Source organism: Carcharodon carcharias, chromosome 18 (genome assembly GCF_017639515.1).
Source record: "Carcharodon carcharias isolate sCarCar2 chromosome 18, sCarCar2.pri, whole genome shotgun sequence".
Taxonomy (NCBI): domain Eukaryota; kingdom Metazoa; phylum Chordata; class Chondrichthyes; order Lamniformes; family Lamnidae; genus Carcharodon; species Carcharodon carcharias.
The window spans coordinates 76701281-76728499 of NC_054484.1; the positions used below are offsets into that span (position 1 = coordinate 76701281).

At 44.5% G+C, this 27219-nt stretch overlaps 1 protein-coding gene across 1 annotated transcript in view; it reads left to right on the plus strand.

Moving 5' to 3' along the window:
- LOC121290708 (V-set domain-containing T-cell activation inhibitor 1-like) overlaps positions 1-27219 on the plus strand; it is a 38777-nt gene that overhangs the window by 10658 nt on the left and 900 nt on the right. The window contains exons 2-4 of the mRNA XM_041211530.1: positions 9086-9129; positions 13742-14083; positions 20946-21230. Coding sequence (XP_041067464.1) covers positions 9086-9129; positions 13742-14083; positions 20946-21230 — 671 coding nt within the window. The remainder of the gene's footprint in view (positions 1-9085; positions 9130-13741; positions 14084-20945; positions 21231-27219) is intronic.

Here is a 27219-nt window from a genome sequence, read left to right on the forward strand (position 1 = left end):
CGCATGGGTCTGGCCAAACCATGGTTTACAAGGGAAATTAGAGATAGTATCAGATCCAAGAAAGAGGAATACAAATTGGCCAGAAAAAACAACAGACCTGAGGATTGGGAGCAGTTTAGAATTCAGCAAAGGAGGACCAAGGGGTTGATTAAGAAGTGGAAAATAGAGAACGAGAGTAAGCTTGCGGGGAACATAAAAACTGTCTGTAAACGTTTTTATAGGAAGACAAAAAGATTGGTGAAGACAAATGTAGGTCCTTTACAGTCAGAAACAGTGGAATTTATAATGGGGACAAAGAAATGGCTGACCAACTAAATACTACTTTGGTTCAGTCTTCACAAAGGAGGACACAAATAACATACCAGAAATGTTGGGGAAGACAGGGTTTAATGAGAGGGAGGAACTGAAAGAAATCAGTATTAGTAGGGAAATGGTGTTGGGGAAATTGATGGGATTGAAGGCCGATAAATCCCCAGGACCTAATATTCTACATCCCAGAGCACTTAAGGAAGTGGCCCTAGAAATAGTGCATGCATTGATGGTCATCTTCTGAGATTCTATAGGCTCTGGAAGAATTCCTACAGATTGGAGGGTAGCTAATTTAAACCAAACCCCACTACTTAAAAAGGGAGGTAGGGAGAAGACAGGGTATTATAGACCAGTCAGCCTGACATCAGTAGTGGGGAAAATTCTAGAGTCCATTATAAAAGATTTAATAGCTGAGCACTTGGAAAACAGTGGCAGAATCAGACAGAGTCGGCTTGGATTTACGAAAGGGAAATCATGCTTGACAAATCTACTGGAACTTTTGAGCAAGTAACTAGTAGAGTTGATGAGGGGGAGCCAGTGGATGTGGTTTATTTGGACCTTCAGAAGGCTTTCGACAAAGTCCCACATAAGAGATTAATGTGTGAAATTAAAGCGGATGGGATTGGTAGTAGTGTATTGAGATGGATAGAAAACTGGTTGGCAGACAGGAAACAAAGAGTAGGAATAAACGAATAAACGGGTCTTTTTCCGAATGGCAGGCAGTGACTGCCACAGGTAGGGTACCGCAGGGATCATTGCTGGGACTCCAGCTATTCACAATATATATTAATGAGTTAGATGAGGGAACTAAATGTAATATCTCTAAATTTTCAGATGACACAAAGCTGGGTGGGAGGGTGAGCTGTGAGGAGGGTGCAGAGATGCTTCAGTGTGATTTGGACAAGCTGAGTGAGTGGGTAAATACATGGCAGATGCAGTATAATGTGGATAAATGTGAAGTTATCCACTTTGGTAGCAAAAACAGGAAGGCAGATTATTATTTGAATGGCTTTAAATTGAGAGAGGGGAATGTGCAACGAAACCTGGGTGTCCTTGTACACCAGTCACTGAAGGTAAGCATGTAGGTGCAGCAGGTGGTAAAGAAGGCAAATGTTATGTTGGCCTTCATAGCGAGAGGATTCGAGTACAGGAGCAGAGATGTCTTGCTGCAATTATACAGGGCCTTGATGAGACCACACCTGGAAAATTATCTGAGGAAGGATGTTTTTGCTTTGGAGGGAGTGCAATGAAGGTTTACCAGACTGATTCCTGGAATGGCATGACTGATGTATAAGGAGAGATTGAGTCAGTTAGGATTATATTCGCTGGAGTTCAGAAGGATGAGGGGGGATCTCATAGAAACCTAAAATTCTAACAGGACTAGACAGGGGAGATGCAGGAAGGATGTTTCTGAGGGTAGGAGAGTCCAGAACCAGGGGTCACAGTCTGAGGAAACAGGGTAGACCATTTAGGACTGAGATGAGGAGAAATTTCTTCCCTCAGAGTGGTGAGCCTGTGGAATTCGCTACCACAGAAAGTAATTGAGGCCAAAACATTGTATGTTTTCAAGAAAGAGTTAGACATAGCTCTTGGGGCAAAAGGGATCAAAGGATATAGGGAGAAAGCAGGAGCAGGCTATTGAGTTGGATGATCAGCCATGGTCATAATGAACGATGGAGCAGGCTCGAAGGGCCGAATGGCCTACTCCCCCTATTTCCTATGTTTCTATGTAACCTCATGGTCTGGCATATTCCCCACTCTACCATTACCATCAAGCCAGGGGATCAACCCTGGTTCAATGAAGAGCGCAGGAGGGCATGCCAGGAGCAGCACCAGGCATACCTAAAAATGGGGTGTCAACCTGGTGAAGCTACAACACAGAACTAGTTGTGTGCCAAACAGCAAAAGCAGCAAGTGATAGACCGGGCTAAGTGATCCCACAACCAACGGGTCAGATCTAAGCTCTGCAGTCCTGTCACATCCAGTCGTGAATGGTGGTGGACAATTAAACAACTCATCAGAGGAGGAGGCTCCACAAAAATCCCCATCCTCAATGATGGAGGAGTCCAGCATGTCAGTGCAAAAGGTAAGGCTGAAGCATTTGCTACAATATCCAGCCAGATGTGCCGAGTGGATAATCCATCTTGGCCTCCACTGGAGGGCCCCAGCATCACAGCTGCCAGTCTTTAGCCAATTTGATTTACTCCACGTGATTTCAAGAAATGGCTGAAGGCACTGGATACTGCAAAGGGTATGGGCCCTGACAATATTCCGACTATAGTGGAAAATTGACCGGGTATGTCCTATGCACAAAAAGCAGGACAAATCCAATCTGGCTAATTACCGCCCCTTCAGTCTACTCTCCATCATCAGTAAAGTGATGGAAGCGGTCATCAACAGTGCTATCAAGCGGCACCTGCTTAGCAATAACCTGCTCACTGATGGCCAGTTGGATCCCGCTAGGCCATTCAGTTCCTGACCTCATTACAGCCTTGGTTCAAACATGTGCAAAAGAGCTGAACTCCTGAGGTGAGGTGCGAGTAACTGCCCTTGACATCAAGGCCACATTTGATAGAGTGTGGCATCAAGGAGTCCCAGCAAAACTGGAGTCAGTGGGAATCAGGGGAAAACTCTCCATTGGCTGGAGTCATACCTAGCACAAAGGAAGATGGTTGTGATTGTTGAGGGTCAATCATCTCAGCTCCAGGCTATCACCACAGGAGTTCCTCAGGGTAGCGTCCTCGGCCCAACCATCTTCAACTGCTTCATCAATGACCTTCCTTCCATCATAAAGTCAGAAATGGGGATGTTCACTGATGATTGCAAAACGTTCAGCATCATTTGCGACTCCTCAGATACTGAAGCAGTCCATGTCCAAATGCATCAAGACCTGGACAATATCCAGGCTTGGCTGACAAGTGGCAAGTAACATTCGTGCCACTCAAGCATCGGGCAATGACCATCTCCAACAAGAGAGAATCTAACCATTGCTCCTTGATGTTCAATGGCATTACCATCACTGAATCCCCCACTATCAATATCCTGGAGGGTTACCATTGACCAGAAACTCAACTGGACTGGCCATATAAATACTGTGGCTACAAGAGCAGGTCAGAGGCTAGGAATTATGCAATGAGTAACTCACCTCCTGACTCCCCAAAACCTGTCCACCACCTACAAGGTCAAGTCAGGAGTATGATGGAATACTCCCCACTTGCCTGGATGAGTGCAGCTCCCACAACACTCAAGAAGCTTGACACTGTCCAGGACAAAGCAGCTCACTTGATTGGCACCAAATCTACAAACACTCACTCCCTCCATCACCAACACACAGTAGCAGCAGTGTGTACCATCTACAAGATGCAATTCAGGAATTCACCAAGGCTCCTTCGACAGCACCTTCGAAACCTACGACCACTACCATCTAGAAGGACAAGGGCAGCAGATAGATGGAACACCGCCACCTGGAAATTTCCCCTCCACCTTAACTTAGAAATATATCACCGTTCCTTCACAGTTGCTGAGTCAAAATCCTGGAACTCCCTCCCTAACAGCACTGTGGGTGTACCTACACCACATGGACTGCAGCGGTTCAAGAAGGCAGCTCACCACCACCTTCTCAAGGGCAACTAGGGATGGGCAATAAATGTTGGCCCAACCAGCAAAGCCCATATCTCCTGAATGAATTATGAAAAGTAGCTCATTCTTCTTACCCTTCAGCAATTTTTTCTCCACTCCCTCCATTTGCCCTGAATCTTTCAGAGATAATTGGAAGAATTTTATCAAATGCATTTTAGAAATCTAAACCTACCACCTTGTAATGCTTTACATAGTCTTCTTGACAAATTACTACGTCAAAAAATGGTTAAGGACATTGGTCAGTCAGGATATTCCTCTGCTGCCTATTGTTTGCTACATTGCTACCAGCAAGAAATCTCAAGTATGTTCCTTTGACTCAATTCCATTATTTTACTTGATATTTCTCTTGATTGGAATGTGGTGGAAAGTGCTAACAAAATTGAAAACCTACCATATTAGAACCTCCAAACTCGTATAACCTCGCTGCAGAATCTGCAGTCTTTCTGGGGATTAGCACAGAATTTTGGCTTGAAGTCTCAATGCATTGGAAGGGTGTCAGGTATAGCAGGCAGCTGAAAAGTACAGCTGATACATGAACTTTTCCCCTTAAATGCATATATGTAAACATTTTAATTTCAGCAAAAACTCCACACTGAGAATGCTGGAAACCAGAAATTAAACTGGTTGGCAATAATCTACGGTCCAGGATATTTTCAATCTATTTTTAGTTTCGTTTCTCTTTTTGTAACTGCGCAGTTTCTGATTCGCTCACTTGGGTCACAATCTATTTAAAATGAATAATCATTACACATCTGTATTTGATCACTGGCACTCGAAACTCATGGAATAAATTCTGCACCTAAAGTAACATGGACTTACTCAGCCATATATATCTGTAATTTATCTCACAAACATTATCGTAAATCCTATAATTAACTGTCCCGTCACTATATTTAAATATTCAAGTAATTGTGATATTTAACTATATATTATAAGAAATGCATTAAAAGCTGCCTGTAGGCTCTAAAGCAGCTTTTCAATAGGTGTTTACACTCAACTCTTGGGAAGCACTGCACGCAACTCCCAGATTGTGTTCCTGTTTGTGCAGATTTGTAGGATTCGTTGTTCTGCTTTGATATTGAACAAGACTGAGTTGTAAAGTACATTTTTATTCAAAGTTTCTTGCAGACCTGTATATTTAAAATCTAATTCTAGTTGATCTGTTGTTTATAAAAAAAACAAGTCCATGTGAGTTGTAACGTTATGGATGTGGAGCTATCCGTATGGGAAATGCTAATTAATATATTTATTAAGAAAGTGTTTAATTGTGACAAATACGTTATAGACATTTTATTTAACGCCCTGAAGAATGCTTCGTGACAGTGAAAGGAACTATGTAGAAATTACAATATGGGACAGGCCATTTGGCCCAACATCTGCAGGTTGGCAGGGTGGGAAGGTGGGTTGCTGTTAATGTTCCACAGGCACATTTGCCGACCCTTAGTAATATTAAGAACCTCTATCAAATCCCACACCACAGTATAATAGAAGCTTTTACTTCCTGCATTGTAAAAGTGACCACACTTCAAAAGTATTTTTGTTGGCTTAGTGCCTTGGGGTAGCCTGTGGGCATGAAAGGCGCAATATAAGTGCAAGTCATTCTTTATCTTGAAGATCCCTCGCAGATCATCCCTCAGTCTTCTCCCTAGAGATATGAGTCCTATTTGTAATAATCAGTATGTGAGTGGTGGGCTAGACAGTGTGTGGTGAGGGGTCTATATGGGCAATGTGGCTCCTTTTGCGATAAGAGCGTGGGGCAGTTCAGTGCAGGACAGGTTCAGAAGGACACAGGACTCGGTAATACAGTGTTATGGGATGGGGGAACCTGGGAGATGTCACCATTCCCCAGATCGCCAGTTTTCCCCCCTTTTTGTATTTTCTCGTTTCAAGCAGCATTATAGTGAGCGTGTGCTTCACCCTCTCTACTATCTCAACATCGTACCAGTAGTTTGGAGGTCAAAACCACGCAGAGTACTCTTTTAAGCTTTCTAGTTTTGTTATCAATGATCTAATCAGTTGGGATCGACTGCAAGCAGTGGGTTTGTTGAGTTTAAGATGGGGCATAACATAACAGGCTAGCTATACAGCAAATGCACATGAGCATGACAAGCAGGGAATACCAGTCCAGGTTGGGGAGGACAGTTGCATACATGAACAACTCTTTCTTTTTCTATCTCTGTTCTTCTCTGTGCCTCACATCTTCACGACTTCCCAAGCTACCCAAGAGAATAAGCATGAAGCTACCCTGGTGAGTTTCTCTCCACTGCATTGTAGCCTCCAAAGTCTCTGACTCTACCCCTTTTTCCAGGGGTGAGCTTGAGTTTATTATTGACAGAGCCTCATTGCCCTAGAAAGATTTCTTTTCACACAAAATGCCCGATATCTTATTGAGTTCTTTGTCTAAATCATTGGGTAACAGTATACCCTAATCTTCTCCGCCTGCCATGAGCTTCTTGTTGCTTCACACGTACCTTCTGTCCTTGATCAATCAGGCCTTCACATCATCTCTCTTTAACTTGGAGGGCATCAATATAAGATAGTCACCAAGATATCCATTTGGGAATTCAGGAGAAACATCTTCACCCAAAAGTGATAAGAATGTGGAACTCGCCTTCACAGGGAGTGGCTGAAGTGAATAATACAGATGCCTTTAAGGAAAAATTAGTTTAGGAGAAAGAAGGAAATACATGGTTACAATGGTAGATTTAGCTGAGAAAAAATGGGAGGAGGCCCAAGTGGTAAGGATGAATGGCCTGTTTCTGTGTTGCATATTCTATGTAACTCACAATGGGCTGTTTCCCATGACTGATTTTATAACTCTCTTGCATCTCATCTCTGGCCTTCAATTAATATTCAGGAGTTTCATTGTTTGGGTTATCAGTTATTTATGTCTAAAGCTGTTTGCTAAGGACTGTTAATGTGCTGTTCATAATGGCTATCCAGGCGAAGTGGTCTAATTCCTTACTGGACTATTAAGCACGGCTAAATGTGAAGACAAAGCTTTGTAGTATGGTTATTTGTATTTAGTACCACGGGGCAGGATTTTCCCGTTGATGAGTGGGAGGCGGGACCTGCTCGCCGACAAGTAAAATGGGGCGCGGTGACGTCGGGCGGAACTCCTGACATCACCGCGCCCCCATTTAAATTTTCAGGTAGGTGGGGGCTCAGCAAAATCAGCTGTGCACCCGCTGACCTGTCAATGGCCAATTGAGGCCATTGACAGAGTCATTGAAGTAATTAATGGACCTGCCCACCCAAACGTAAGGTTGGCCAGGAGCCCTGGCAGGCTTCAGAAAAAGCATGAAACCTCATCCATGGGCTGGATGAGGTTTCAAGTAGGTTTTAAAAAATTTAGTTAAAGTATTTAAAAAAAATTATGGACATGTCCCAACTCATGTGACAGTGTCACATGAGGGGACATGCCAGGGATTTTTTTTTCTATTAATTTTTGTTGTAGAGCCGATCTCCCTGAGGCAGCACTTAGCCCCAGGGAGAGGAGTGTGCTCTTTCATACACATGAGCCCTCTCAGGTTTAGGGATTCCCCCCTCTGCCTGCACAGGGAGCGCACAGCGCTTCCTGGCGGACGTCACGCTGGGTGGGCCCGATCGGAGGCGCGCCTCTTGCGTGCCCACACTTCAACTCTCTCTCTCCCCCCCCCCCCCCCCCCCCCCCCCCCCCCCACCCCCCCCAAATGGGGGGAAAATCCCGCCCACTGTGTCTCTTGCCAACACAAGATGGCCACGCAGGATGGCTGCCAATACCAGTCTGCGCATGCGCACCGGTCCGCACGTGTTCTGAAATCCAGTGACATCACTGCGCCGCGCTCAGCCTGCCAGTATCCTCTCTGCATGTGCCACTGATGACATCATGCAGATATGCCGTCCTCCTCCTCACACCCCCTTCACCTCATCAATTCCATTCCTTTTCTCCTCCTCCTCATCCCAACCCCCTCCTCCACCTCAGCCCATTGCCCCCCCTCTCCTCACACCATCCCCCTCCTCCTCACATCCTCCTCCTCTTCACATCCCTCTCCTCTTCCCCATCCCCTCCCCCTCCTCTCCCTCCACAACCCCCCTCATCCCCCCTCATCCCCTCTCCTCCCCAGCCCCCTCCTCCTCTCCACTACTCATCCTTGTCCCCTCCTCTTCCCCATCCCCTCCCCCTCCTCCTCCACATCCCCTCTTCCTCCTCCTCAAAACCCCATCCCACTCCTCCTTACCACCCCTTCAGGACAGCAGCTAAAGTACAGCTGTGATGATATGAGCAGCACCATCTTTGCTCTTGGCTGTTGCCTACTCTGTCACTCGCAGTGACTAATGGAGTGAAGCGCTAAAACTGTGCATGCATGATGTTGGCAACAAGCAGCCTTTCAGTTTGTATCCAGTTGCTCTCCCATTATTACAAAGGCTTCATCTGACCATGAACCCTTTCCAACAGCCGACATTACCTAAAATAATTATTTCACTGGTTTGTTTCCAAGTAAATGAAACCTTAAGCTATTTCCTGTAAAACAAAATTTACAGCACAAACCTATTCCTTTACCTAGTTCAGGCTGACTGCTAAATATGTTTATTCAAAGCATATTTGCATTCTGTAATACCCCAACTGTGGTCTTTTAAAGGTTTTGTATAGATTCACCATCGAACTCTGATCTTTATATGCCTGTAACCATTGACATAAAGCCCAGTATCCCATTAACCATTCTGTGGCCATATACACTTGAGGAAAGCAGCTGCTTTTTACATCTTGTGAACCTGAACTATAAATCCACATCAACTAGTTTTCCCCAATTCAACTTATGATCATTAATTTTCTTTTTGAAAACGTATTCCTTCACATTTGGTGACACTGAATTCCATCTGCCATTCTTTGCCCATTGCACCATCTTTTTAATATATTTTTGTAGCTCCCTCTGGTTTTCAGAAATATTTCTATGTCTCCTATTTTAATATTTCCTGGAAATGTAGACACCACTCCCGCTAGTTTTATCCAATTCATTGATGTGCACAAATCAGCAGAAGCAGTTGCAAGCTGTACCCTGAGGGATATCATTACCACACCTTATCCACTTGGAAATGACTCTTCATTCTTACTTTCAGGTTCCTCCTTTCTAACCAGTCATTAATTCTTTTTCAGGATGCTGTCACTGTGCTGCCTACTGCTTTGTTTCAGTCATGTTGGTAAGTTTGTTTTCCTTTTTTGAATACACATGAATAAACCTAAACAAAAATACAAATATGAATGTGACAGATATTAGATACATCTGGCAAATCATCTTTAACTAATTTGATTAAGATTTTTGATGAAGCACCAGAGGGCTCATGAGGGTAATGCAGTTGATGTGGTGTATGTGAACATCCAAAGGTCTTTGATAAAGTGTCACATAACAGGCTTGTCAGCAAAGTTGAAGTCTATGGATTAAGAGGGACATTGGCAGCATGGATGCAGAGTTGGCTGAGGAAACAGAGGGCCAAATCTTCCAGTCTCTGGACTGTCGGAGGCCAGATGTACAATTGAAGATGCGCATCAGGACTCTGCAGAATTCCTGACACGTGGACCCATGTGGGAATTACTCTGGAAGTTTAAATTTCTGATGGGCAATCCCCCACTCCCTGGGACCCTCCACAAATGTCTCCAACTCTGAGCTAGAGTGGGAGACTGAGGACAGTTCTGCAGTACTTACCTGAGTTGTTACCCAGGAAATGTTAGACAGATTAAAACCTAGTCTAACACAGGACCACACAAATGATCACCCCCCTCAGTTACCCTCCTGGCATCTCTATTATGCTCCTGTCCCCCTGACCTGACCCGAAAACATCCCCTCCCCACCGACCCAACCCAACCACCACCCAACTACCCGCCACTGACCTGACTAACCCCCAACCCAATATGACAACCCTCTGACCACCTGACCTGACCCGACCCGACTATCTCTGACCACCAGGCTACCCCCTGACCCAACTAGCCATTACCACCTCATCTGCTCACCCACTCATCATTCTACCCACTTACCCACCTCACCCACTTACCTGCATGCCCACCCTATCAACTTACCCATTCACTCATTCATCCATTCACCCACTCACCCATTCACTAACATTCAAAAACTGGTTCTTCTACCATAAGGCAACTAATGCCATAAAAAGGGGGTGCGTCTTCTGCGCTGATCCCCTTTGCCGGTCTCTGAGTTGAATGAGTTCTTCAGGATGCTGCATCGGAAGTCAGATCCTTTTAAACATTACCAGGTTAAGTATGCAATTTTCTGACTGCTCAGTGTCAGATGCAGTAGTTCTGATGCTGATCGGAAAATTTGGGCCAGAGAGTACTGTTGAACAGTTGTTTTTGGTATGTAATGGAGCTCCCTAGGAGTTGGTATCAGGACCATTGCTTTTCTTGATGTAAATGACCTAGATTTAGGTGTCCATGACGTAATTTTAAAATTTTCAGACGATTCAAAACTTGCAATTATTGTGAACTGTGAGGAGAGTAGGGATAGACTTCGAGAGGGCATAGGTTGAATGATGGACACATGGGAGACAAATTTAATGTAGAGAAGTGTGAAGTGATACATTTTGGTATGAAGAATGTGGAAAGGCAAAATAAAATAAAGAATACGTTTCTACAGGGGATACAGGAGCAGAGGACCCTGGGGATATACGTGCACAAATTGCTAAAGGTGGCAGGAAAGGTTGAGAAAGCCATTAATAGGCATATGGTAATGTGGGCTTTGTAAATAGAGGCATAGAGTATAAAAACAAAGTTAAAAGCCTCAAATGGGGTATTGTGTCCAACTCTGGGACCCACAATTTAGGAAGAGTGTGAAGACTTTGGAGAGAATGCAGACAAGATTTAAGAGAATGGCTCCAAGAATGAGGAACTTCAGTTATGTGAATAGGTTGATGAATCTGGGGCTGGTCTACTTAGGGAAGTTTGGGAGGAAATTTGATACAAGTGATCAAAAGCATGAGGGAAAAGGATAGAGTAGATCGTAAGATATTGTTCCTTTTGGCGGAAGGGTCGAGAACCAGATGACACTGATTTGAGGTGAATAGCAAAATAACCAGAAGTGACATGAAGAATTTTTTTTGTTACATTGAGTGATGTTAAGGACCTGGAATGCACTGTTGAGAGTATGGTGGGTTCAATCGTTGTTTTTAAAAAGGGAATTGGATAATTATTTGAAGAGAAGAAATTTGCAAGGCTACGGGGAAAAGGCGAGGGAGTAGGATTAGCTAAGTAACTCTTACAGAGAGTGGCACTGACAAGACAGGCCAAGTGGCTTCCTTCTGTGCTGTCACCATTCTATGGTTGTATTATTCTATAGTAACTAATGTGAAATTTAATGTGTCCCTTTGCTCAAACAAGTATCAAGTTTCATTTTATTTTAAAAATTGTGACTTGTTAACAAGAATTTGGGTTTGGTGGATTTTAGAGGTGTGATTCCGTAAAACATGTTTTTTTCAGTGGAGCCAACAATCATGTCTTAGCTGTATCACTGCTGAAGCTGTTATTCTTCTCGTGCAAAAATTACCCCCTACACTGATTCATTTGAGGAAAATTTCTTAATCCAACTGTGGCATATAGCTTTTTGTGTGAAAAGTTTGAGTACAAGATTCAAAAAGCCCAAGAGCAACCCTTTCCAAAACCCTAAGCCCATGAAAGCTAAAAAAGATATACCAGCAAGCACTGAGTATAAGTACAAACAGAGCAAAGTTTGTGTATTTAATGGACTGAATGCCATGTATTGCAGAGCATGCACCTTGTCGGCCCTAGCTTGAAAATTCTTCTCCAACTTTCTCAATCATAAATATGTGAGCTATACTTGTACCATAATAAATTGGATTTGGGAACAGGTGTCTGGAAATGTACTGATTTAATTTGCAAAATTTGGCCATTTCAGTGAAAAGTGGATGTGATAGGAAGTTGGCAAAATGAGTATGAATATGTTGCCTTAAGTGGGGAATATGAAAGCAGATTTGTGCCATTAGATCCTGTGCATAAGTGAATGTGAGATCACGCTGTAAAAGTGGGGGATATTATTGCATAAGATGCCTGAATTCCCCTTCCTTGTTCAGTATCCTTAATAGGCCTCAAATAGTCCCTGTTGCTATGGTTAATGATGTGTCTCAGAAATCTGAGGTTGATGTTTTGTTATTGCTGCAAAGTAAGGGAATAAAGCTGCTCCATCAGGGATAAAAGCAAAATACTGCGGATGCTGGAAATCTGAAATAAAAACAGAAAATGCTGGAAAAACTCAGAAGGCCTAGCAACATCTGTGGGGAGAGAAACAGAGTTAACGTTTCTAGTCTGTACGACTTCTTCAGAGCTGAAGACAGGTAGAAATGTGAAGGGTTTTATACTGTGGAAGGGGTGAAGGAAAATAGAAGGTCATGGATAGGTGAGAGCTCAGGAGAGATTTGACAAAGATGTCATGGACACAAGACAAAGGGAGTGTTCATATAGTGTTAAAGACTAAGGAAGTTGCTAATAGTGGCCTGAAGGTCAGATGGCAGAATGTGTTAATAGCAGAACATGGGTCAGTGCTCCCTGAAAGCAAAACGTAAGAACAAGTTACAGGCTGGCACAGTGGGGGGGAGGGGGTTGAGGAAAAAAACAGAAAAAAATTATTAAAAATAAATGATCAGAATGGAGGACAGAATTCATGGTCTGAAGTTGTTGAGCTCAATATTAAGTTCAGAAGTCTATAAAGTGCCTACTTGGAAGATGAGGTGCTGTTCCTCCAATTTGCGTTGGGCTTCACTGAAACATTGAAGCAGGCCAGGGACAGATATGTGGCATGAGAGGCAATGTGGTGAGTTGAAATAGCAAGTGGATAAGAATAGTATCTGACCAAATTTCTATCTGACTGAATTTCATCTGCTGTTGCTTACAAATAATCAAGGGATAAGCAAAATTCAGAGAAATCCATGAATTTGAATAGTTTGACTACTAGTCTGACGCCTGACAGAATAAATCTTGGATACCATCTGCTGTGGTTTTCAGCCTTGATTCAGGCCCAGGCCTTCACTGTCTCAAGGTTGTGTTCATTTGAGCACATATTCTAGGCTGTGCCTTAATTGGAGCAGGGGACTTACCCACTCTATTCCCGCATTCTGGCCACTGCAGTTGTAAATGGCAAGTGGCAAGGACAGCCAGTCAAAGCCAGAAGCTCCTTTCTAAATATGAAAATTGGGTTCTGATAATGTTGCCAGGACCCAGATGCTATTTCTTACCTGGGACCTGAGTGAGAGAATAGTGATGGCTTTCCCACCAGGCGAAACCTGCCAGGAGCATGAACAGAGGCTAGATGAAACACGTCCTGTGAATTGTCTTTCAAGTGGACTTTTGTATCTTACTTAAAATCTCTCAATGTAAATTTAAGTGAGACATTGGTGTCATAGAGACATTAGGGAAGAAGACCATTCAGTCCATTAAGTCGATGCAAACATTACAAGTCTAAAAACAACAAATTATTGGTTAGACATGAAGATATTGGAACTTCAAGTTAGCTTTGATTTTTCTTAAAATATATTTAGGTTACTTACCAGCAGTTTACCTAGGCTGTGAAATTCCTCAGAACCCATTCTGCTCTGATGTTGTAACTTCATCAGAAAGTGGAAATAAACTCTGAGGAATTTCCCATCTAACCATTTTATATGCATAACAATGTGTCTTAATTTTTATCACTTTTTGTAAATGGTGGAAAAACTGATCTGAACAGAAGTTAATGTCTATTTATATGAATATTATTAAATCTAATCTGTAACTGTTTTATTTTCATCCCTTACGCAGAGATGTTCACTGTTTCCTCTGATCAGCACATTGCTGCAGAGGCTGCCAAAGATGTTACCATTAAATGTACATTTACCGGCAATGGTGACAGTAATCCTACAGTGATCTGGGAGAAGGTAGGTGTATCACAAACTGTACACAAATACCAGGAAAATAAGAATGACTTCAGTGAACAGCACAGTAACTACACCAAGAGAACTGAGCTTCGTGGAAGCTTAGTGAATAAAGGAGACGCATCTCTTACGCTGAAGAATGTTAATATCTGGGATGAAGGAACTTACATGTGCAGAGTCAGCACTCACGGTGGATTTGGAGAAGCATCCGTGGATCTGTCTGTGTGGGGTATGTCAACTCTTCTGTTCTCTGTCTGCAATCAGGATCACTGGGAGTTTCATTTCTTTAATTATTGCATATATTTCCAATGATACTAGAGGGAGAGACAGATTTCATTTCATTTAATTATTAAGAAAGCTTCTTACAGAAAGTTAATAGTGGCTTCTCACATAGATCACCAAGTCTCCTGATCTCCAAGTTTGGGCCTATAGTTGTTGGAGTTTTGAAGAATGAGAGGTGATCTCATTGAGATACGTAAGTTCTGAGGGGCTACATCAGCAGAGTGTGAGATTGTTGGTGAGTTGAAGGAATCATAAAACTCTTTCTAAAAATCTAATATTGTGTAGATTTAGCATTTAACTGCAAGTGCTGTTTAAATGCTAAATCTGATCCAAGGGCCTAAACAGGGAGCTAGAAGCAATTCATTGGCACCAGCTGAAATAGTTAATTAAGGAAACTAGCTTGAACTGGTTTGTTCTGTACCTGGGCTCAGTCCCTTTGTTTCAGAACATATAAATTCAGACATTCTTAGCACAATTGGCATTGAGTGCAACTTTAACTAAATGTGGTGAGCTGAGGCAGTTTGGTGAGGAGGGGAGGGGAGGGGAGGGGAGGGGAGGGGAGGGGAGGGGAGGGGAGGGTGGTGCTGCCGCCCCCCCTTTGTTTTTTTCTATTTTTTTTTACCCTGCAGGAATTGATTCTTGCTCTACTACAGGGAAAAAGCTAGCTACTTGGTAAGTGTCTGGCAAGTGGGTAAGTCTGTTCTATTCCTATGGTTCAAAATAGTAAGGAATTTACAGAAATATTTGTAAAATACATAAAAGAAAATAATTGAATAAAATAATTAAGTAGTTAATTAAAGCACATAAAGATGGCAGGATATGTGGAAGCTCCTGGATGCCAGTGTGATCTGCAATAAGCATCTGTGCCTTGAGGAACTTCAGCTCAGAGTCATTGAGCTAGAGGATGACCTGTGGACACTGCAACACATCAGGGAGGGGGTGAATTACCTGGATGCTTTGTACCTGGAGGCAATCATATCCCTGAGGATAGGAGCTTCAGATTTAGAAGGTGGCCAGGGAAACCAGGCTGTTACTGCAAGTGAGGCAGGTAAGGGTCCCAGAGGCCAGGTGTGCAGGAATGTCAGCCTCTGCAACTGTCCAACAGGTCTGAGGTTCTCTCAGCTTGTTAGGATGGGAGTGGAGGCTGCAGGATGGATGAGCAAACTGACCATGGTACAGGAAACCATTCAAATGGGGGAGCAAAAAGGAATGTAATGGTAGTAGTGGTCAGCATAGTGAGGGGGATTGACACTGTTCTCTGCAGCAAAGAGCGAGAGTCCAGATGGCAGTGTTGCCTGCCCAGTGCCAGGGTTCAGGGCATCTGCTCACGGCTAGAGAGGAACATACATTGTGAGGGGGAGGATCCCATTGTCATGGCCCATATAGGTACCAACAACATAGGCAGGACAAGAAAGGAGGTTCTCTACAGGCATTATGAGGATCTAGGCAGCAAATTAAGAAGCAGAACCTCAAAGGTAATAATCTCTGGATTATTACCTGAGCCATGTGCAAATTGGCATAGAGCAAATAAGATTAGGGAAATGAATGTGTGGTTCAAAGACTGGTGTGGGAGAAGTGGGTTCTGTTTCATGGGGTACTGGCACCAGTACTGGGGAAAGTGGGGGCTGTACCGTTGGGTCGGTCTACACCTGAACTGTACTGGGACTGATGTGCTGGAGAGCGACATAACTAGGAAAGTGGAGAGGGCTTTAAACTAAATAGTGGGCGCAAGGGATCAAATTTGGGAAGGTGTGGTTTTAAAAAAAATTGTAGAGGCACAGCAAGAGAGAAAGGTACTCATGTGGGAAATGATAAACAGAATGTGACAGGTAGGGATAGAGAGTACACATCTCCGAGTAAATCGTCAGATAAGGCCAGACATTACAAAAATAATAAAGACAAAATTAAAGGCTCTGTATCTGAAACAAAACAGATGAACTGATCGCGCAAATAGAAATAAATAAAATATGATAGCTGTTATAGAGACTTGGCTACAGGATGACATCGATTGGGACCTGAATTGAAGGGTATGGGACACTTAGGAAGGACAGGAAGTTAGGAAAAGCTGGAGGGGTGGCTCCATTAGAGAGGGATGACCTAAGTTCAGGAAACCAGGATGTAGAAGTGGTTTGGGTTGAGAAGAGAAACAATAAAGGCAAAGAGTCCCTTGTGGGAGTGGTGTGCAGGCCCCCTAATTAACTACATGGTAGGACAGAGTATAAAGGAAGAGATAATGGGAGCTTGTCAGAAAGGTACAGCGATAATCATGGTGGATTTTAATCTACACATAGACTGGAAAAATCAGGTGGGAGCCTAGATGACAAGTTCATAGAATGTTTTCGGGTAATTTCTTGGAGCAGCACATTCTGGAACCAACTAGAGAGCAGGCTATGCTAGACCTTGTACTGTGCAATGAGATGGGATTAATTGATAACCTCATAATGAAAGCAGCCTAGGTAGCAGCAATCGTAATATGATTGAATTTTACATTGAGGGAGAGAAGAGTGGGTCCAGAACTAGTATTTTTAACTTTAATAAGGGCACTTATGAGGGCATGAAAGCAGAGCTAGCTAGAGCGAACTTTCAAATGAGGTTAAGGGATAAGTCAACAGAAATGCAGTGGCAGACATTTGAGGGGATATTTCAGAATACACAGAATAGATACGTTCCAATGAGAAAGGAAAAATTCCAAGGGGAGAACCCACCATCCATGGTTAACTAAAAAAGTTAAAGATAGTATCAAACTTAAAGAGAAAGCATATAATTGCGCAAAGGGTGGCAGGTCAGAATATTGGACAGAACATAAAGAACAGCAAAGAATGACAAAGATGAATCGGGAGGGAAAAGTTGAAGTACGAGAGAAAGCTAGCTGGAAACATAAAGATGGATAGTAACAGTTTCTATAGATATTTAAATAAGAGTTAACAAAGTGAGTATTCTTTCTGTAGAAAGTGAGTCTGGGGAATTGATAATGAAAGTAAGGAGATGGTGGATGAATTGAATAGGTATTTTGCATTGGTTTTCACTATAGAGGATACGAGTAGCATACCAGAAATAGCTGCAAATCAGGAAATGGAAAGGAGGGAGGAATTCAGAACTTACAATCACCAGAGAAGTGGTGTTGAGAAAATTGTTGGAGCTGTGGGCTGACAAATCCCTGGGTCCTGATGGACTTCATCCTAGGGTCTTGAAAGAACTGGCTAGTGAAATAGTTGATGTGTTGGTTTTACTTTTCCTAAATTTCCTAGATTCATGGAAGGTTCCGTTAGATTGGAAAATAGCAAATGTCACTGCTTTATTCAAAAGGGGAGGGAGACAGAAAGCTACAGGCCAGTTAGCTTAACATCTGTCATAGGGAAAATGTTAGAAGCTATTATTAAAGATGTTATAGCAGGACACTTAGAAAAGGTTAAGACAATCAGGCAGAGACAACATGGGTTTTGTGAAAGGGAAATCATGTTTAACCAATTTATTGGAGTTCTTTGAATGTGCTGTGGATAAAGGGGAACCAGTGGATGTACTGTACTTAGAATTCCAGAAGGCATTTGACAAGATTCCACATCAAAAGCTCATGGTGTCGGAGGTAATATATTGGCCTGGAAAGAAGATGGGCTAACTAATAGGAAACAGCAGGTAGTCATAAATGGATGGTCTTCTGGTTAGCAGGATGTGATGAGTGGTGTGCCACAGAGATCAATGCTGGGGCTTCAACTTTTTACAATTTATATAAATGACTTGGATGAAGGGACAGATGGTATGGTTGTTAAATTTGCTGACAACACAAAGATAAGTAGGAAAGGAAGTTATGAGGAGGATGTAAGGAGGCTACAGAGTGACTTAGGCCTTTGCCCACTCACTTAGCCTGGCAAATGGAGTATAATGTGGGAAAATGTGAAATTGTTCACTTTAGCAGGAATAAAAAGGAGCATATTATCTAAATGGTGAGAGATTGCAGAGATCTGAGATTGAGGGACCTGGGTATCCTAGTGCACGGATCACAAAAAGTTGGTATGTAGGCACAGCAAGTAATTAGGAAAGCTAATAGAATATAATTTATTGTGAGGGGAACTGAATACAAAAGTAGGGAGGTGATGCTTCAGTTGTGCAGGCCACTAGTGAGACCACATCTGGAGCACTGTGTACAGTGTTCAAGGGGAGGTGGTGGTGTAATGGTATTGTCACTGGACTGGTAATCCAGAGACTCAGGGTAATGTTCTGGGGACTGGGGTTTGAATCCTATATGGCGGTGGAATTTGAATTCCATAAATATCTGGAATTAAAAGTCTAATGATGACCATGAAACCATTGTCGCTTGTCGTAAAAATCTACCTGGTTCACTAACGCCCTTTTAGTGAAGGAAGTCTGCTGTTCTCAGCTGGCCTGGCCTACGTGTGACTCCAGACCCACAGCAATGTGGTTGACTCTTAAAAATGCCCTCTGAACAAGCAATTAGGGATGGGCAATAAATACTGACCTAGCCAGTGATGCCCACATCCCACAAATGAATTAAAAAATGTATTGGTCTCCTTATTTAAGGAAAGATGTAAATGTGTTAGAAATAGTTCAGAGCAAGTTTCTTGGGCTAATACCAAGAATGGGCGAGTTGTCTTATTGGGAAAAGTTGGACAGGTTAGGCTTGTATCCACTAGAGTTTAGAGGAGAAAGAGGTGACTGGATGGAAACCTGTAAGATCATGAGGGGTCTTGACAGTGTATGTGGAAAGGCTGGCTCCTCTTGTGGGAGAATCTAGAACTAGGGGTCACTGTTTAAAAATAAGAGGTTGCTCATTTAAGACAGATGAGGAGAAATTTTTTTCTGAGTCGTGAGTCTTTGGGACTCTCTTCCTCAAAAGGCAGTGGAAGCAGGGCCTTTGAATATTTATAAGGCAGAGCTAGATAGATTCTTGATTACCAAGGGGGTGAAACATTATTGGGGCAGGTGGGAGCTTACAATCAGATCAGCCATGATCTTATTGAATGGCAGCGCATGCTTGAAGGATCAGGTTGCCCAATCCTGCTCTATGTTCATATGTTTGTATGTTGATGCGGTGGATGCTGAGAGGATGGTCCCCCTCATGGGGAAAGCTGGAACTAGGAGGCACAGTTTAAAGATAAGCGGCCTTCAGAAAGAAATGAGGAGGAATTCCTTCTCTCAGACTGTGATTATTCTCTGGAGTTCTCTTCCATAGAGACCAATGAAACCTGGTCACTGAATATGTTCAAGGCAGAGTAACACAGATTTTTGATTGAAGAGGGAGTAGAGGGTAGTGAGGGGCAGGCAAGAAAGTGGACTTGAGGCAGTCAATCACTGGTTAGGTCTTACTCGAGTATTGTGGACAGTTTTGGACATGGCACTTCATTAAAGATGTAAAGACCTTATAAAGGGTACATGGAAGTTTTTCAATGGGAGAATTTTCTCCCTTTTGGGGGGGGGGGTGGTTGGGCGGGAGCGGGCATGCAGCTGATTGTCACCCGCGCTCGGCTGCGCGCTGCCATTTTACGTGGGCAGGCCAATTAAGGCCCCCCCACCCCCAGTGTGACGTGCACCCAGAAGTGCTGAGTGCTCCCTGTGCGGGCGGTGGGGGAGTAGGTTGAGTCAGGGCCTGCGCTCTTTCACGCACGCATGTGAAAGTGCAGAAATCTCCTTGAGGCATAGAGCTGCCTCGGAGTTCAATTTGAGTTTCAAAAGTTTTAATAAGAAAAGATAAAATTTAGAACTTGCCCCCTCATGTGAAAGTGCCATCATAAGCTGGGACATGTCTATGAATTTTAATAAATCTTTATTTCACTTAAATCATTTACGAAACCTCATCCCGCGCACGGATGAGGTTTCTTGAAAAATGCCAAGGCCGCCTGGGCTCTTCATCTGCCTGCCAACCTTTAGGTTGGACGGGCAGCTATGTTAAGTGGTTTAATTAGTTTTTAACTGGCCTTAACAGGCCTTTGACAGTTCAGCGGGCGCACAGCTGATTCCGGTGCGCACCCGCCGAACTGAAAATTGGAGTGACACGCGGTGACATCGGGACGCACGCCTGACATCACTGAGCGTCATTTTACACGTCGGTGAGCAGTCCCTGCCCCAGCTCACTGAGCCAAAGATTCTGGCTCAGGTGTTACAAGGGATGTGGGATTTTAGTTCTGAGGCGAGATTGCAAAAGTTAGGACTGCTCTCTTTGGAACAGAAGGTGAAGAGGTGACCTAGTTGAGGTTTTCAAAATGACTGGGTTTTGATAGAGTGGATAAACAATAACTATTCCCTTTGAGTGTGTCAACAACCAGAGATCATCAACTTAAAATCATTGGCAAATTATGTGCAGGGGAGTTTAGGAGAATTTTTTACTCAGTTGCTGCAATCCAGAATGCTGGACCAGAAAAAGTTGATTTGAAATTGATTCCATATATAATGTTAAAAGAGAGTTGGACAGGTATTTGAGGATGATGAACATACAGGGTTATGGAAAATTTAGGGGAATGGAACTGAGCATGTTGGCTCCTTTAAAGAGCCAGCACAGGGTTGATGGGCTGAATGGCCTCATTCTGTTCTGAAGTTTTCTACAATCATGTGATACTTTTATTTAACACACAGCCCCTAATTCCACCATAAAGCACTCAACTCATTCCTTGTAGTTCCATTCTTTTTTTGCTCTGCAGTAAATACCTTTACATTTGCCACCATCTAGTGAATCTCTTAAATCTGAGTTCTCAGCTATTATGTAAACTGTAATGAGTTGCAGGCACATTCTTATCCAAATGGTTTGATATATAATGGCATGCTGAAGGTCAGTAACTATATTTTATATTTTTTCTTAGCAACAAATAATGATGGTATCCATATCTTTTGGAAATCTGAACATGACCGTGAAGTGTTGTCTTGCCAATCTGAAGGCTTGTACCCAGAACCAAAGGTTAGTTGGGTGGATAAGTATGGTCAGAATTTGGACGAAGATTGTGAAACGACCCTGACCAGAGACGACAAGGGATTGTTCAAAGTGCAGCATGACCTGAAAAAATGGCATGATTCAAGAAATCAGTATATTTGCTCCGTGCATCATGAGTTTCATGCAGTGCCTCAGCTTGCTCGAGTAGCATTCACAGGTGAGTTTATTTGAAATTTATGCTCATGTTAAAGGTAACTTAACAGACTATTATAAAAATTGTGGAAAATAAATGTCTGTTTGGTAGAGGAAAAGCACACCAATAACATGACATTAAAGGCTGAGTAAGGACAAAACATAAACCTGCTTCTCCTTTAAGTTATTTAAGACACAGGAAACATGTGCCATGAAATTATGCTGCATGAAAATACAATGAACACTTATTTGAATGACTTTGCCTGGTACTTTATTGGAGTTGTTAAACTGAAAAGAAACATCCATGAAATGTGCAGTTGCAGACAAAATTAAAACCCAGATCAAGCCTTTTCGAGATGAATTGGGTAAATTACCACATTTCTGTATTAGGAATTAACTGATATGTTAGAATTCTTGCTAACAGTCTTTGCAAATAATTGGATTACAGTCTTGTTAAAATAGCAAAAATAGAGTGAAGTTATTAATATAAATGCATTAAGTTTTAGTATGGGAGTAATGCATTGAATGATTTCACCCTCAGTTTTAGTTTGGTAAGGCTGTTAGAATCACCAAATATGAAGAATCTTTGGCTTGAATGTGACCTTTCTTAATTTACCAGTTCCCTTGGGGTTGAAAGTGAAATGAGAAACATACACAAAACCCAATAAAGATTCATACTTGTTTCAGTAAGGCAACATGGTATACTCAGACAAGGAAGAAATTTTCTACCCTTGTTCTTAAAAAAAAAAACTAGCATCTTTATCTGTGCTATATATGAAACTATCCTTGAGAAAGGAAAATCAAGGAAAGTGAGGAGAAACACTTCAGGGCTAAGCATAATTAGAACCTTGTGAATAAATCAAAGTGCATTTATTTTGAAAAATTCAATCTTCCATAAATATTATGATCTGTTCTACTAGGGTATCCAACTTTTGGATGTTTATATGGCCCATAAGAGGCTTTAAAAGATTGTTATTGGTTCTGAATGATAACTTTTTAAAAAAAACATTCCTACCAACCAAATCACATTTTGAGGAAGTATACATTTCAAAATTGTGGGCAGAATTGTCTCAGATTTGTACTAAGTGCAATAGCGGGCGGGAAAAAGAACATTTTACCCATTGGCCACAATGGCAGCATTTCACACTGTATTGTCCCAATCCTCCCTCACTGATCATATGTTCCTGGGAAACACGCTGTTTTGATGGCAGGTGGGCTCTCATTCGCCCACATTGCTGCCATCTTGCCACTTCCTCATGCCAGATGCCATATTTAAAGTGCAGCCATGCACACACCTCTCAGTGCTTCCAGCCCAGGACTGCTGCACAGATGACTGCAGCCCCCAGATTTAATGATGTGTCCCCGAGTGCCTTTTTGATGCTGTGGGGGCCTGCTATGATGCCCTCTACTGCCACTCTAGCTGCAGGAGGGGCAGCAACATCACTAATCTGGCTTGGGAGACAGTGACAGTGGTGATCAGTGCAAATGCCCTACAAAAGAGGACAGCCACCCAATGCTGAAAGAGGATGAATGACCTCCTCATTCCGCCAGTTAAGTCACTCTTCTCAACTCGCACACTCTCAAACCCATCACACATCCACAGGGATCTCACTCACTGCCAGTTCGAGGGACAAGGGACATCAGCAGTCACTGTCACACACACCTCCATTGTCCTTATCCCATCCATGGGACCACTCACCAATCTCCTGTGCCAGGCATACTTATCATCTGGTCTGGCAGGCATCCTGCTTACACTCTCTCCATTTCTATTCATGCAGGACAAGCTGGCACACAACAGGGAGACTTTGCAAACTGGTGGAGGAATGCCTGAAATTAAGGTCCTCAGACTTTGAAAACACAGCCATCCAACTGACCAGTGAGGATCTGGACCATTCCTGTGCTGACGATGAGGTCGGCACTGCTCTATCAAATGAGGATCCAGCAGTGCAACATATATTAGACAACCGTGCTGTGAGTGTCCTGTTCCACAGCTTCCTGCCATGCACTAATTATCTCTCCTTGCCTTCATAGGCACATCTGGGAAACAGCCAAGGGAGTACATGACCCAGGGCCTCCAATAAAGCCATAGAGAAAACTCTGAAGAGGAATTTGAAGGCGCCCTCCTTGAAGACCCATCACAGCACTCACCAAACCCTCCACCAGTGCAGAGACACACACCTTGGTGGGACCTAGCTTTAGAGTAGCCTTGGAATCAATCTGGTGAGCACATCGCACTTTCTGATCCACTGCAGGTGGCAGCAGGGACTTCCCAGGTCCCTGCACTTGGAGGACTGCTGGAGGCCAGAAATCATCTGAATCTGAATCAGATGATGACCCTCTGGAGTCGGTCATGTCCCAGTTGCTGGAGCTGCAAAGACAAGCTCAGGAACATCAGGAAGGGATGTCTGCTGCACTCCTCAGATTGCAAGGCACGATGGAGGAGTCCGTCCACCTTCAGGCTGAGGTGATAGCACCGGCCTTGAGGTCAGCACTAATAGGATGGCAGCCACTATGGAGATCTTGGTCCAAGGCATCGGTTCTGCACTGCTGCGCGGGCTAAACTCCAACACTGACTCTAGTTGGCCTTCAACAGTGTGTACGTGAGAGGGGTATGGGGCATATTGATCTCACTTCAGTTACCCCTTCTCCTCAAGGAGTCAGCCAGGGGCCCTCAGACACCCATAGGGAGCAGGTGCACGCTCCAGGGCCATCCATCCAGGACACTCTGGCCGATCAGAATCCCCTCTATCTGTGAACCCAGCAGCTTCAGCTCTACAGGCTGAGGAGGTTGTCACTGCCGCACATCAGGACCCCGAAAGCAGGCTGGGGTCCTCCAGGCATTGGCCCTCCAGAGGACACTGGTCAAGATCATCACAGACAGGGTGAAGCAGTCAGCAGGCTGCCTCCACATCTGTGGATGTCCGGGGAGCAACAAGACTGAGCGGCAGTGTTAGGAAGGTTAAGAAGATGTCGTTGCACAGCCTGGGCATGGGTGTTAATCACTTATACATAATGTTCGCTATTGTAAACAGACTCAAGAATGTCTCCCTGCCTGTGGCTCCTTGTTCTGATGAGCAGCGCTCATGTCACTCAGATGTGAAACCTTCCTGTACAAGATAAAGGCAGATGTCTCAGTCCAGGGCCTCTTTCCTGTGCTTTGTGCCCCTTTCAGACCAAAGTGATGGTCCAGCCTTGCACTCCCTGGAAACATTACTGATGCCTGCACCTCAACGGTGCTTGTCATTGCTGCCAGAATGTTGTGGGCAGGCATCCGAGTTCCATCATTCTCTTGGTGTGCTGCCAGCACCTTTTTTGAGATGGGGCTGGCCCCCACCTTGTCAGTGCCTGTGACCACTGATGCTGTGCTTCTGAAGGGGCTGAAGGCGAACAAAGGATCAGATGCTTTTAAAGATCCATGGCTGTGTCTCTATGATATGACCCTAATCACAGAGCACAAGCAAGCTGCCCTTGGCCAGACAGGGGTCAGACATGCTCAGAGGCAATGAAGATTTATGGAGTGTCCTCACTTCATGTCATCATCATCCTCCTGGAATCAAGTAACTTTTAGGGCCTCCATGACAGGAGCCTTATCACAGAGGGTTTGTGCGCTGCCATCAGCCAAACTGGCGTCAAATGTTCACAGATGCAATGTGAGGGTCCATGGGGTCTCCTCACTCCATGTCGTCGTCGTCATCCACCTCCACATTTCTAGCAGCTATGAGGGCCTCCCGCGTGCACCTGCCTCATCTGGCCAGCGCAATGGCCTCATCCTGGTCATCCTAGCCTTTGGGAGCCACCTCACCCTCATCCCTATCGACATTGTCCTCATTGGAGGAGACGTGCAGCTCCTCCATCTCCTCAACCAACTCCTCTCTCTGTTGCAGTGCCAGGTTGTCAAGGGTGCAGCAGGTGGTGATGATGCGTGACACCGTCTGTGGACTATATTGCACGGCTCCATCAGACCGGTCCAGGCACCAGAACCTCGTTTTCAGTATCCCGATGGTTTGCTCCACCAAGGTGCGAGTTGCAGCATGAGCCTCTTTATACCGCCGCTCTGCTGCAGTCTGAGGCCGTTGCACGAGTGTCATCAGCCATGGCCTCTGCGGGTGGCCCTTGTCCCTGAGGAGTCATCCCTGCAGCCTCTGTGGACCCTAGAAGTCAGCGATCTGTGAGCGACTGAGAATGTAGGAGTTGTGGACACTTCCTGGAAACCATGCGTAGACATGATGGATGCATTTTGTGGTGGTCGCACACCAACTGCACATTCAGCTAGTGCAATCTCTTGCAGTTGACATAGCTGACTGCTTGTTGCCACGGAGATCTGAGTGCCACGTGAGTGCTGTTGATGGCTCCCTGCACCTGTGGGAAGCCTGAGATCTGGGCTAGTCCCATTGCTGTTGCATCCTGGCTTTCCTGGTCACAGGTGAAAGGCACAAAGCTGTGTGCCCTCTCGAAGATGGCATCTATGACCTCGTGGATGCATTTGTTGGTGGAGGCTTGTGTTATCCCACAGAGGTCACCTGTGAAGTCCTGCGGTCACTTTCACAGCCACTGGCAGTGGATACCCTACATGTCTCAGTGGAGCCAAATCCTGCAGCAGTTGGCAGATTTGACCAACCAATTCCTTGGACATGCGCAGTCTTCGGTGACACTGGCTCTGTCATCTGCAGGAATAAAAAGCGGCATCTATAGACCCTGGGTCTAGCAAGGTGCCAACCAGCGATGGCTGTCTTCAGTGGTATGCGCATGAGCCCCAGCCGCCTCTTCTTCCTGAGGGTGCTGCTCCTCCCTCTGCCCAGCTAGGTGCCTCCGTCGCTCTCTTCTCATTCGTCTCTGCCCTTAGTAAGCCACAAGGCATACAGCTAGGTCACTAGGCTCCATGCTCCTGATGTACTCCTCCTTCAGGATGAAAGAGACAGATGCATGGATTAGCTTGGGTGTACTAAGAACCTCTCTTGGTTAAGTCTGACAGCCCCTTAATACATCCCAAGGGTGCTGCCCACCACTTGGATGGGCAGAGATTAGTGCACTGTGTGGCTGCCTGAGACCCCACCCACTTCCGCCCTGCTCCACTTGACCGATTGGTGACAGTTTTGCCCATTGACCTACATGCTGTGCACTCGGCTCATGCATCCTCCTAATCCACACTGCAACGCTGCACTGTTAGCTTGAGCCATAGGGGAGACTAGTTCAAACGGGGATGGTGACATTGCAAGGGGCTGTGAGCACCTCCACCAGTGACTGCTCCACAGCCAGCTTTAGCAAGGAGATTGTACAATGTGTGCAGTTGTCCAGCTGTCCTGCAGTCCACTAGAATGCTCATTATTTTGCAGTCTGTGCCTGAGGGGTGAAAAGCTTTGGAGCACATGGTGGCACCTTCATGCCTCTGCATTGCTTGAGTGGTGAGACAAGCTAGAGGCCCGACTCCAAGCATGTCAATGTGGTTGAGCCTGATCTGTCGCAGCTGCAGAGGATTGGTCAGTTTATACAAGGTTCCCCTAATGCGTGGCCATTTTCCCCCAACCCGGCATGTGCTTGTGCACTACCATCAACCGGAGTGCAGCACTTGCACAACCTCCCCCCCAAGTCACCTCAACTGCAGTGCAGCCCTTGCCTGGCAATGCACTGTCAGTCAACCAGGAAAAATCAACTTGCCTGTGCCCTCACATGAAGGTGTGGTACCTCATCGAAGTCCAACAGCTGACCCTCAAGCGTTGTGCAATGTTACTGTGCACTCACCTCCGAGTTCCCCTCAACGTGCAGCTCGCCAGGTGCATGCCTTATATGCTGTTGTGAAACACATCAGGTGATCCAGAATTGGGGGTGATTCTGGCAAGCTGGGCTAATAACGATAGGCAGATGTATTATAATGTTGTCTGTCTGATGCCGGGAAGCGCAGCCTGCCATTGAAGGGCAGAGCGGATGATTGGAAGCTGGTTTCACGATGTTGTGAAACCAATTTTTGGCCTTCTTGCCATACTGTCTGCTCATGTCACCAAACGTGCTCTATGTTC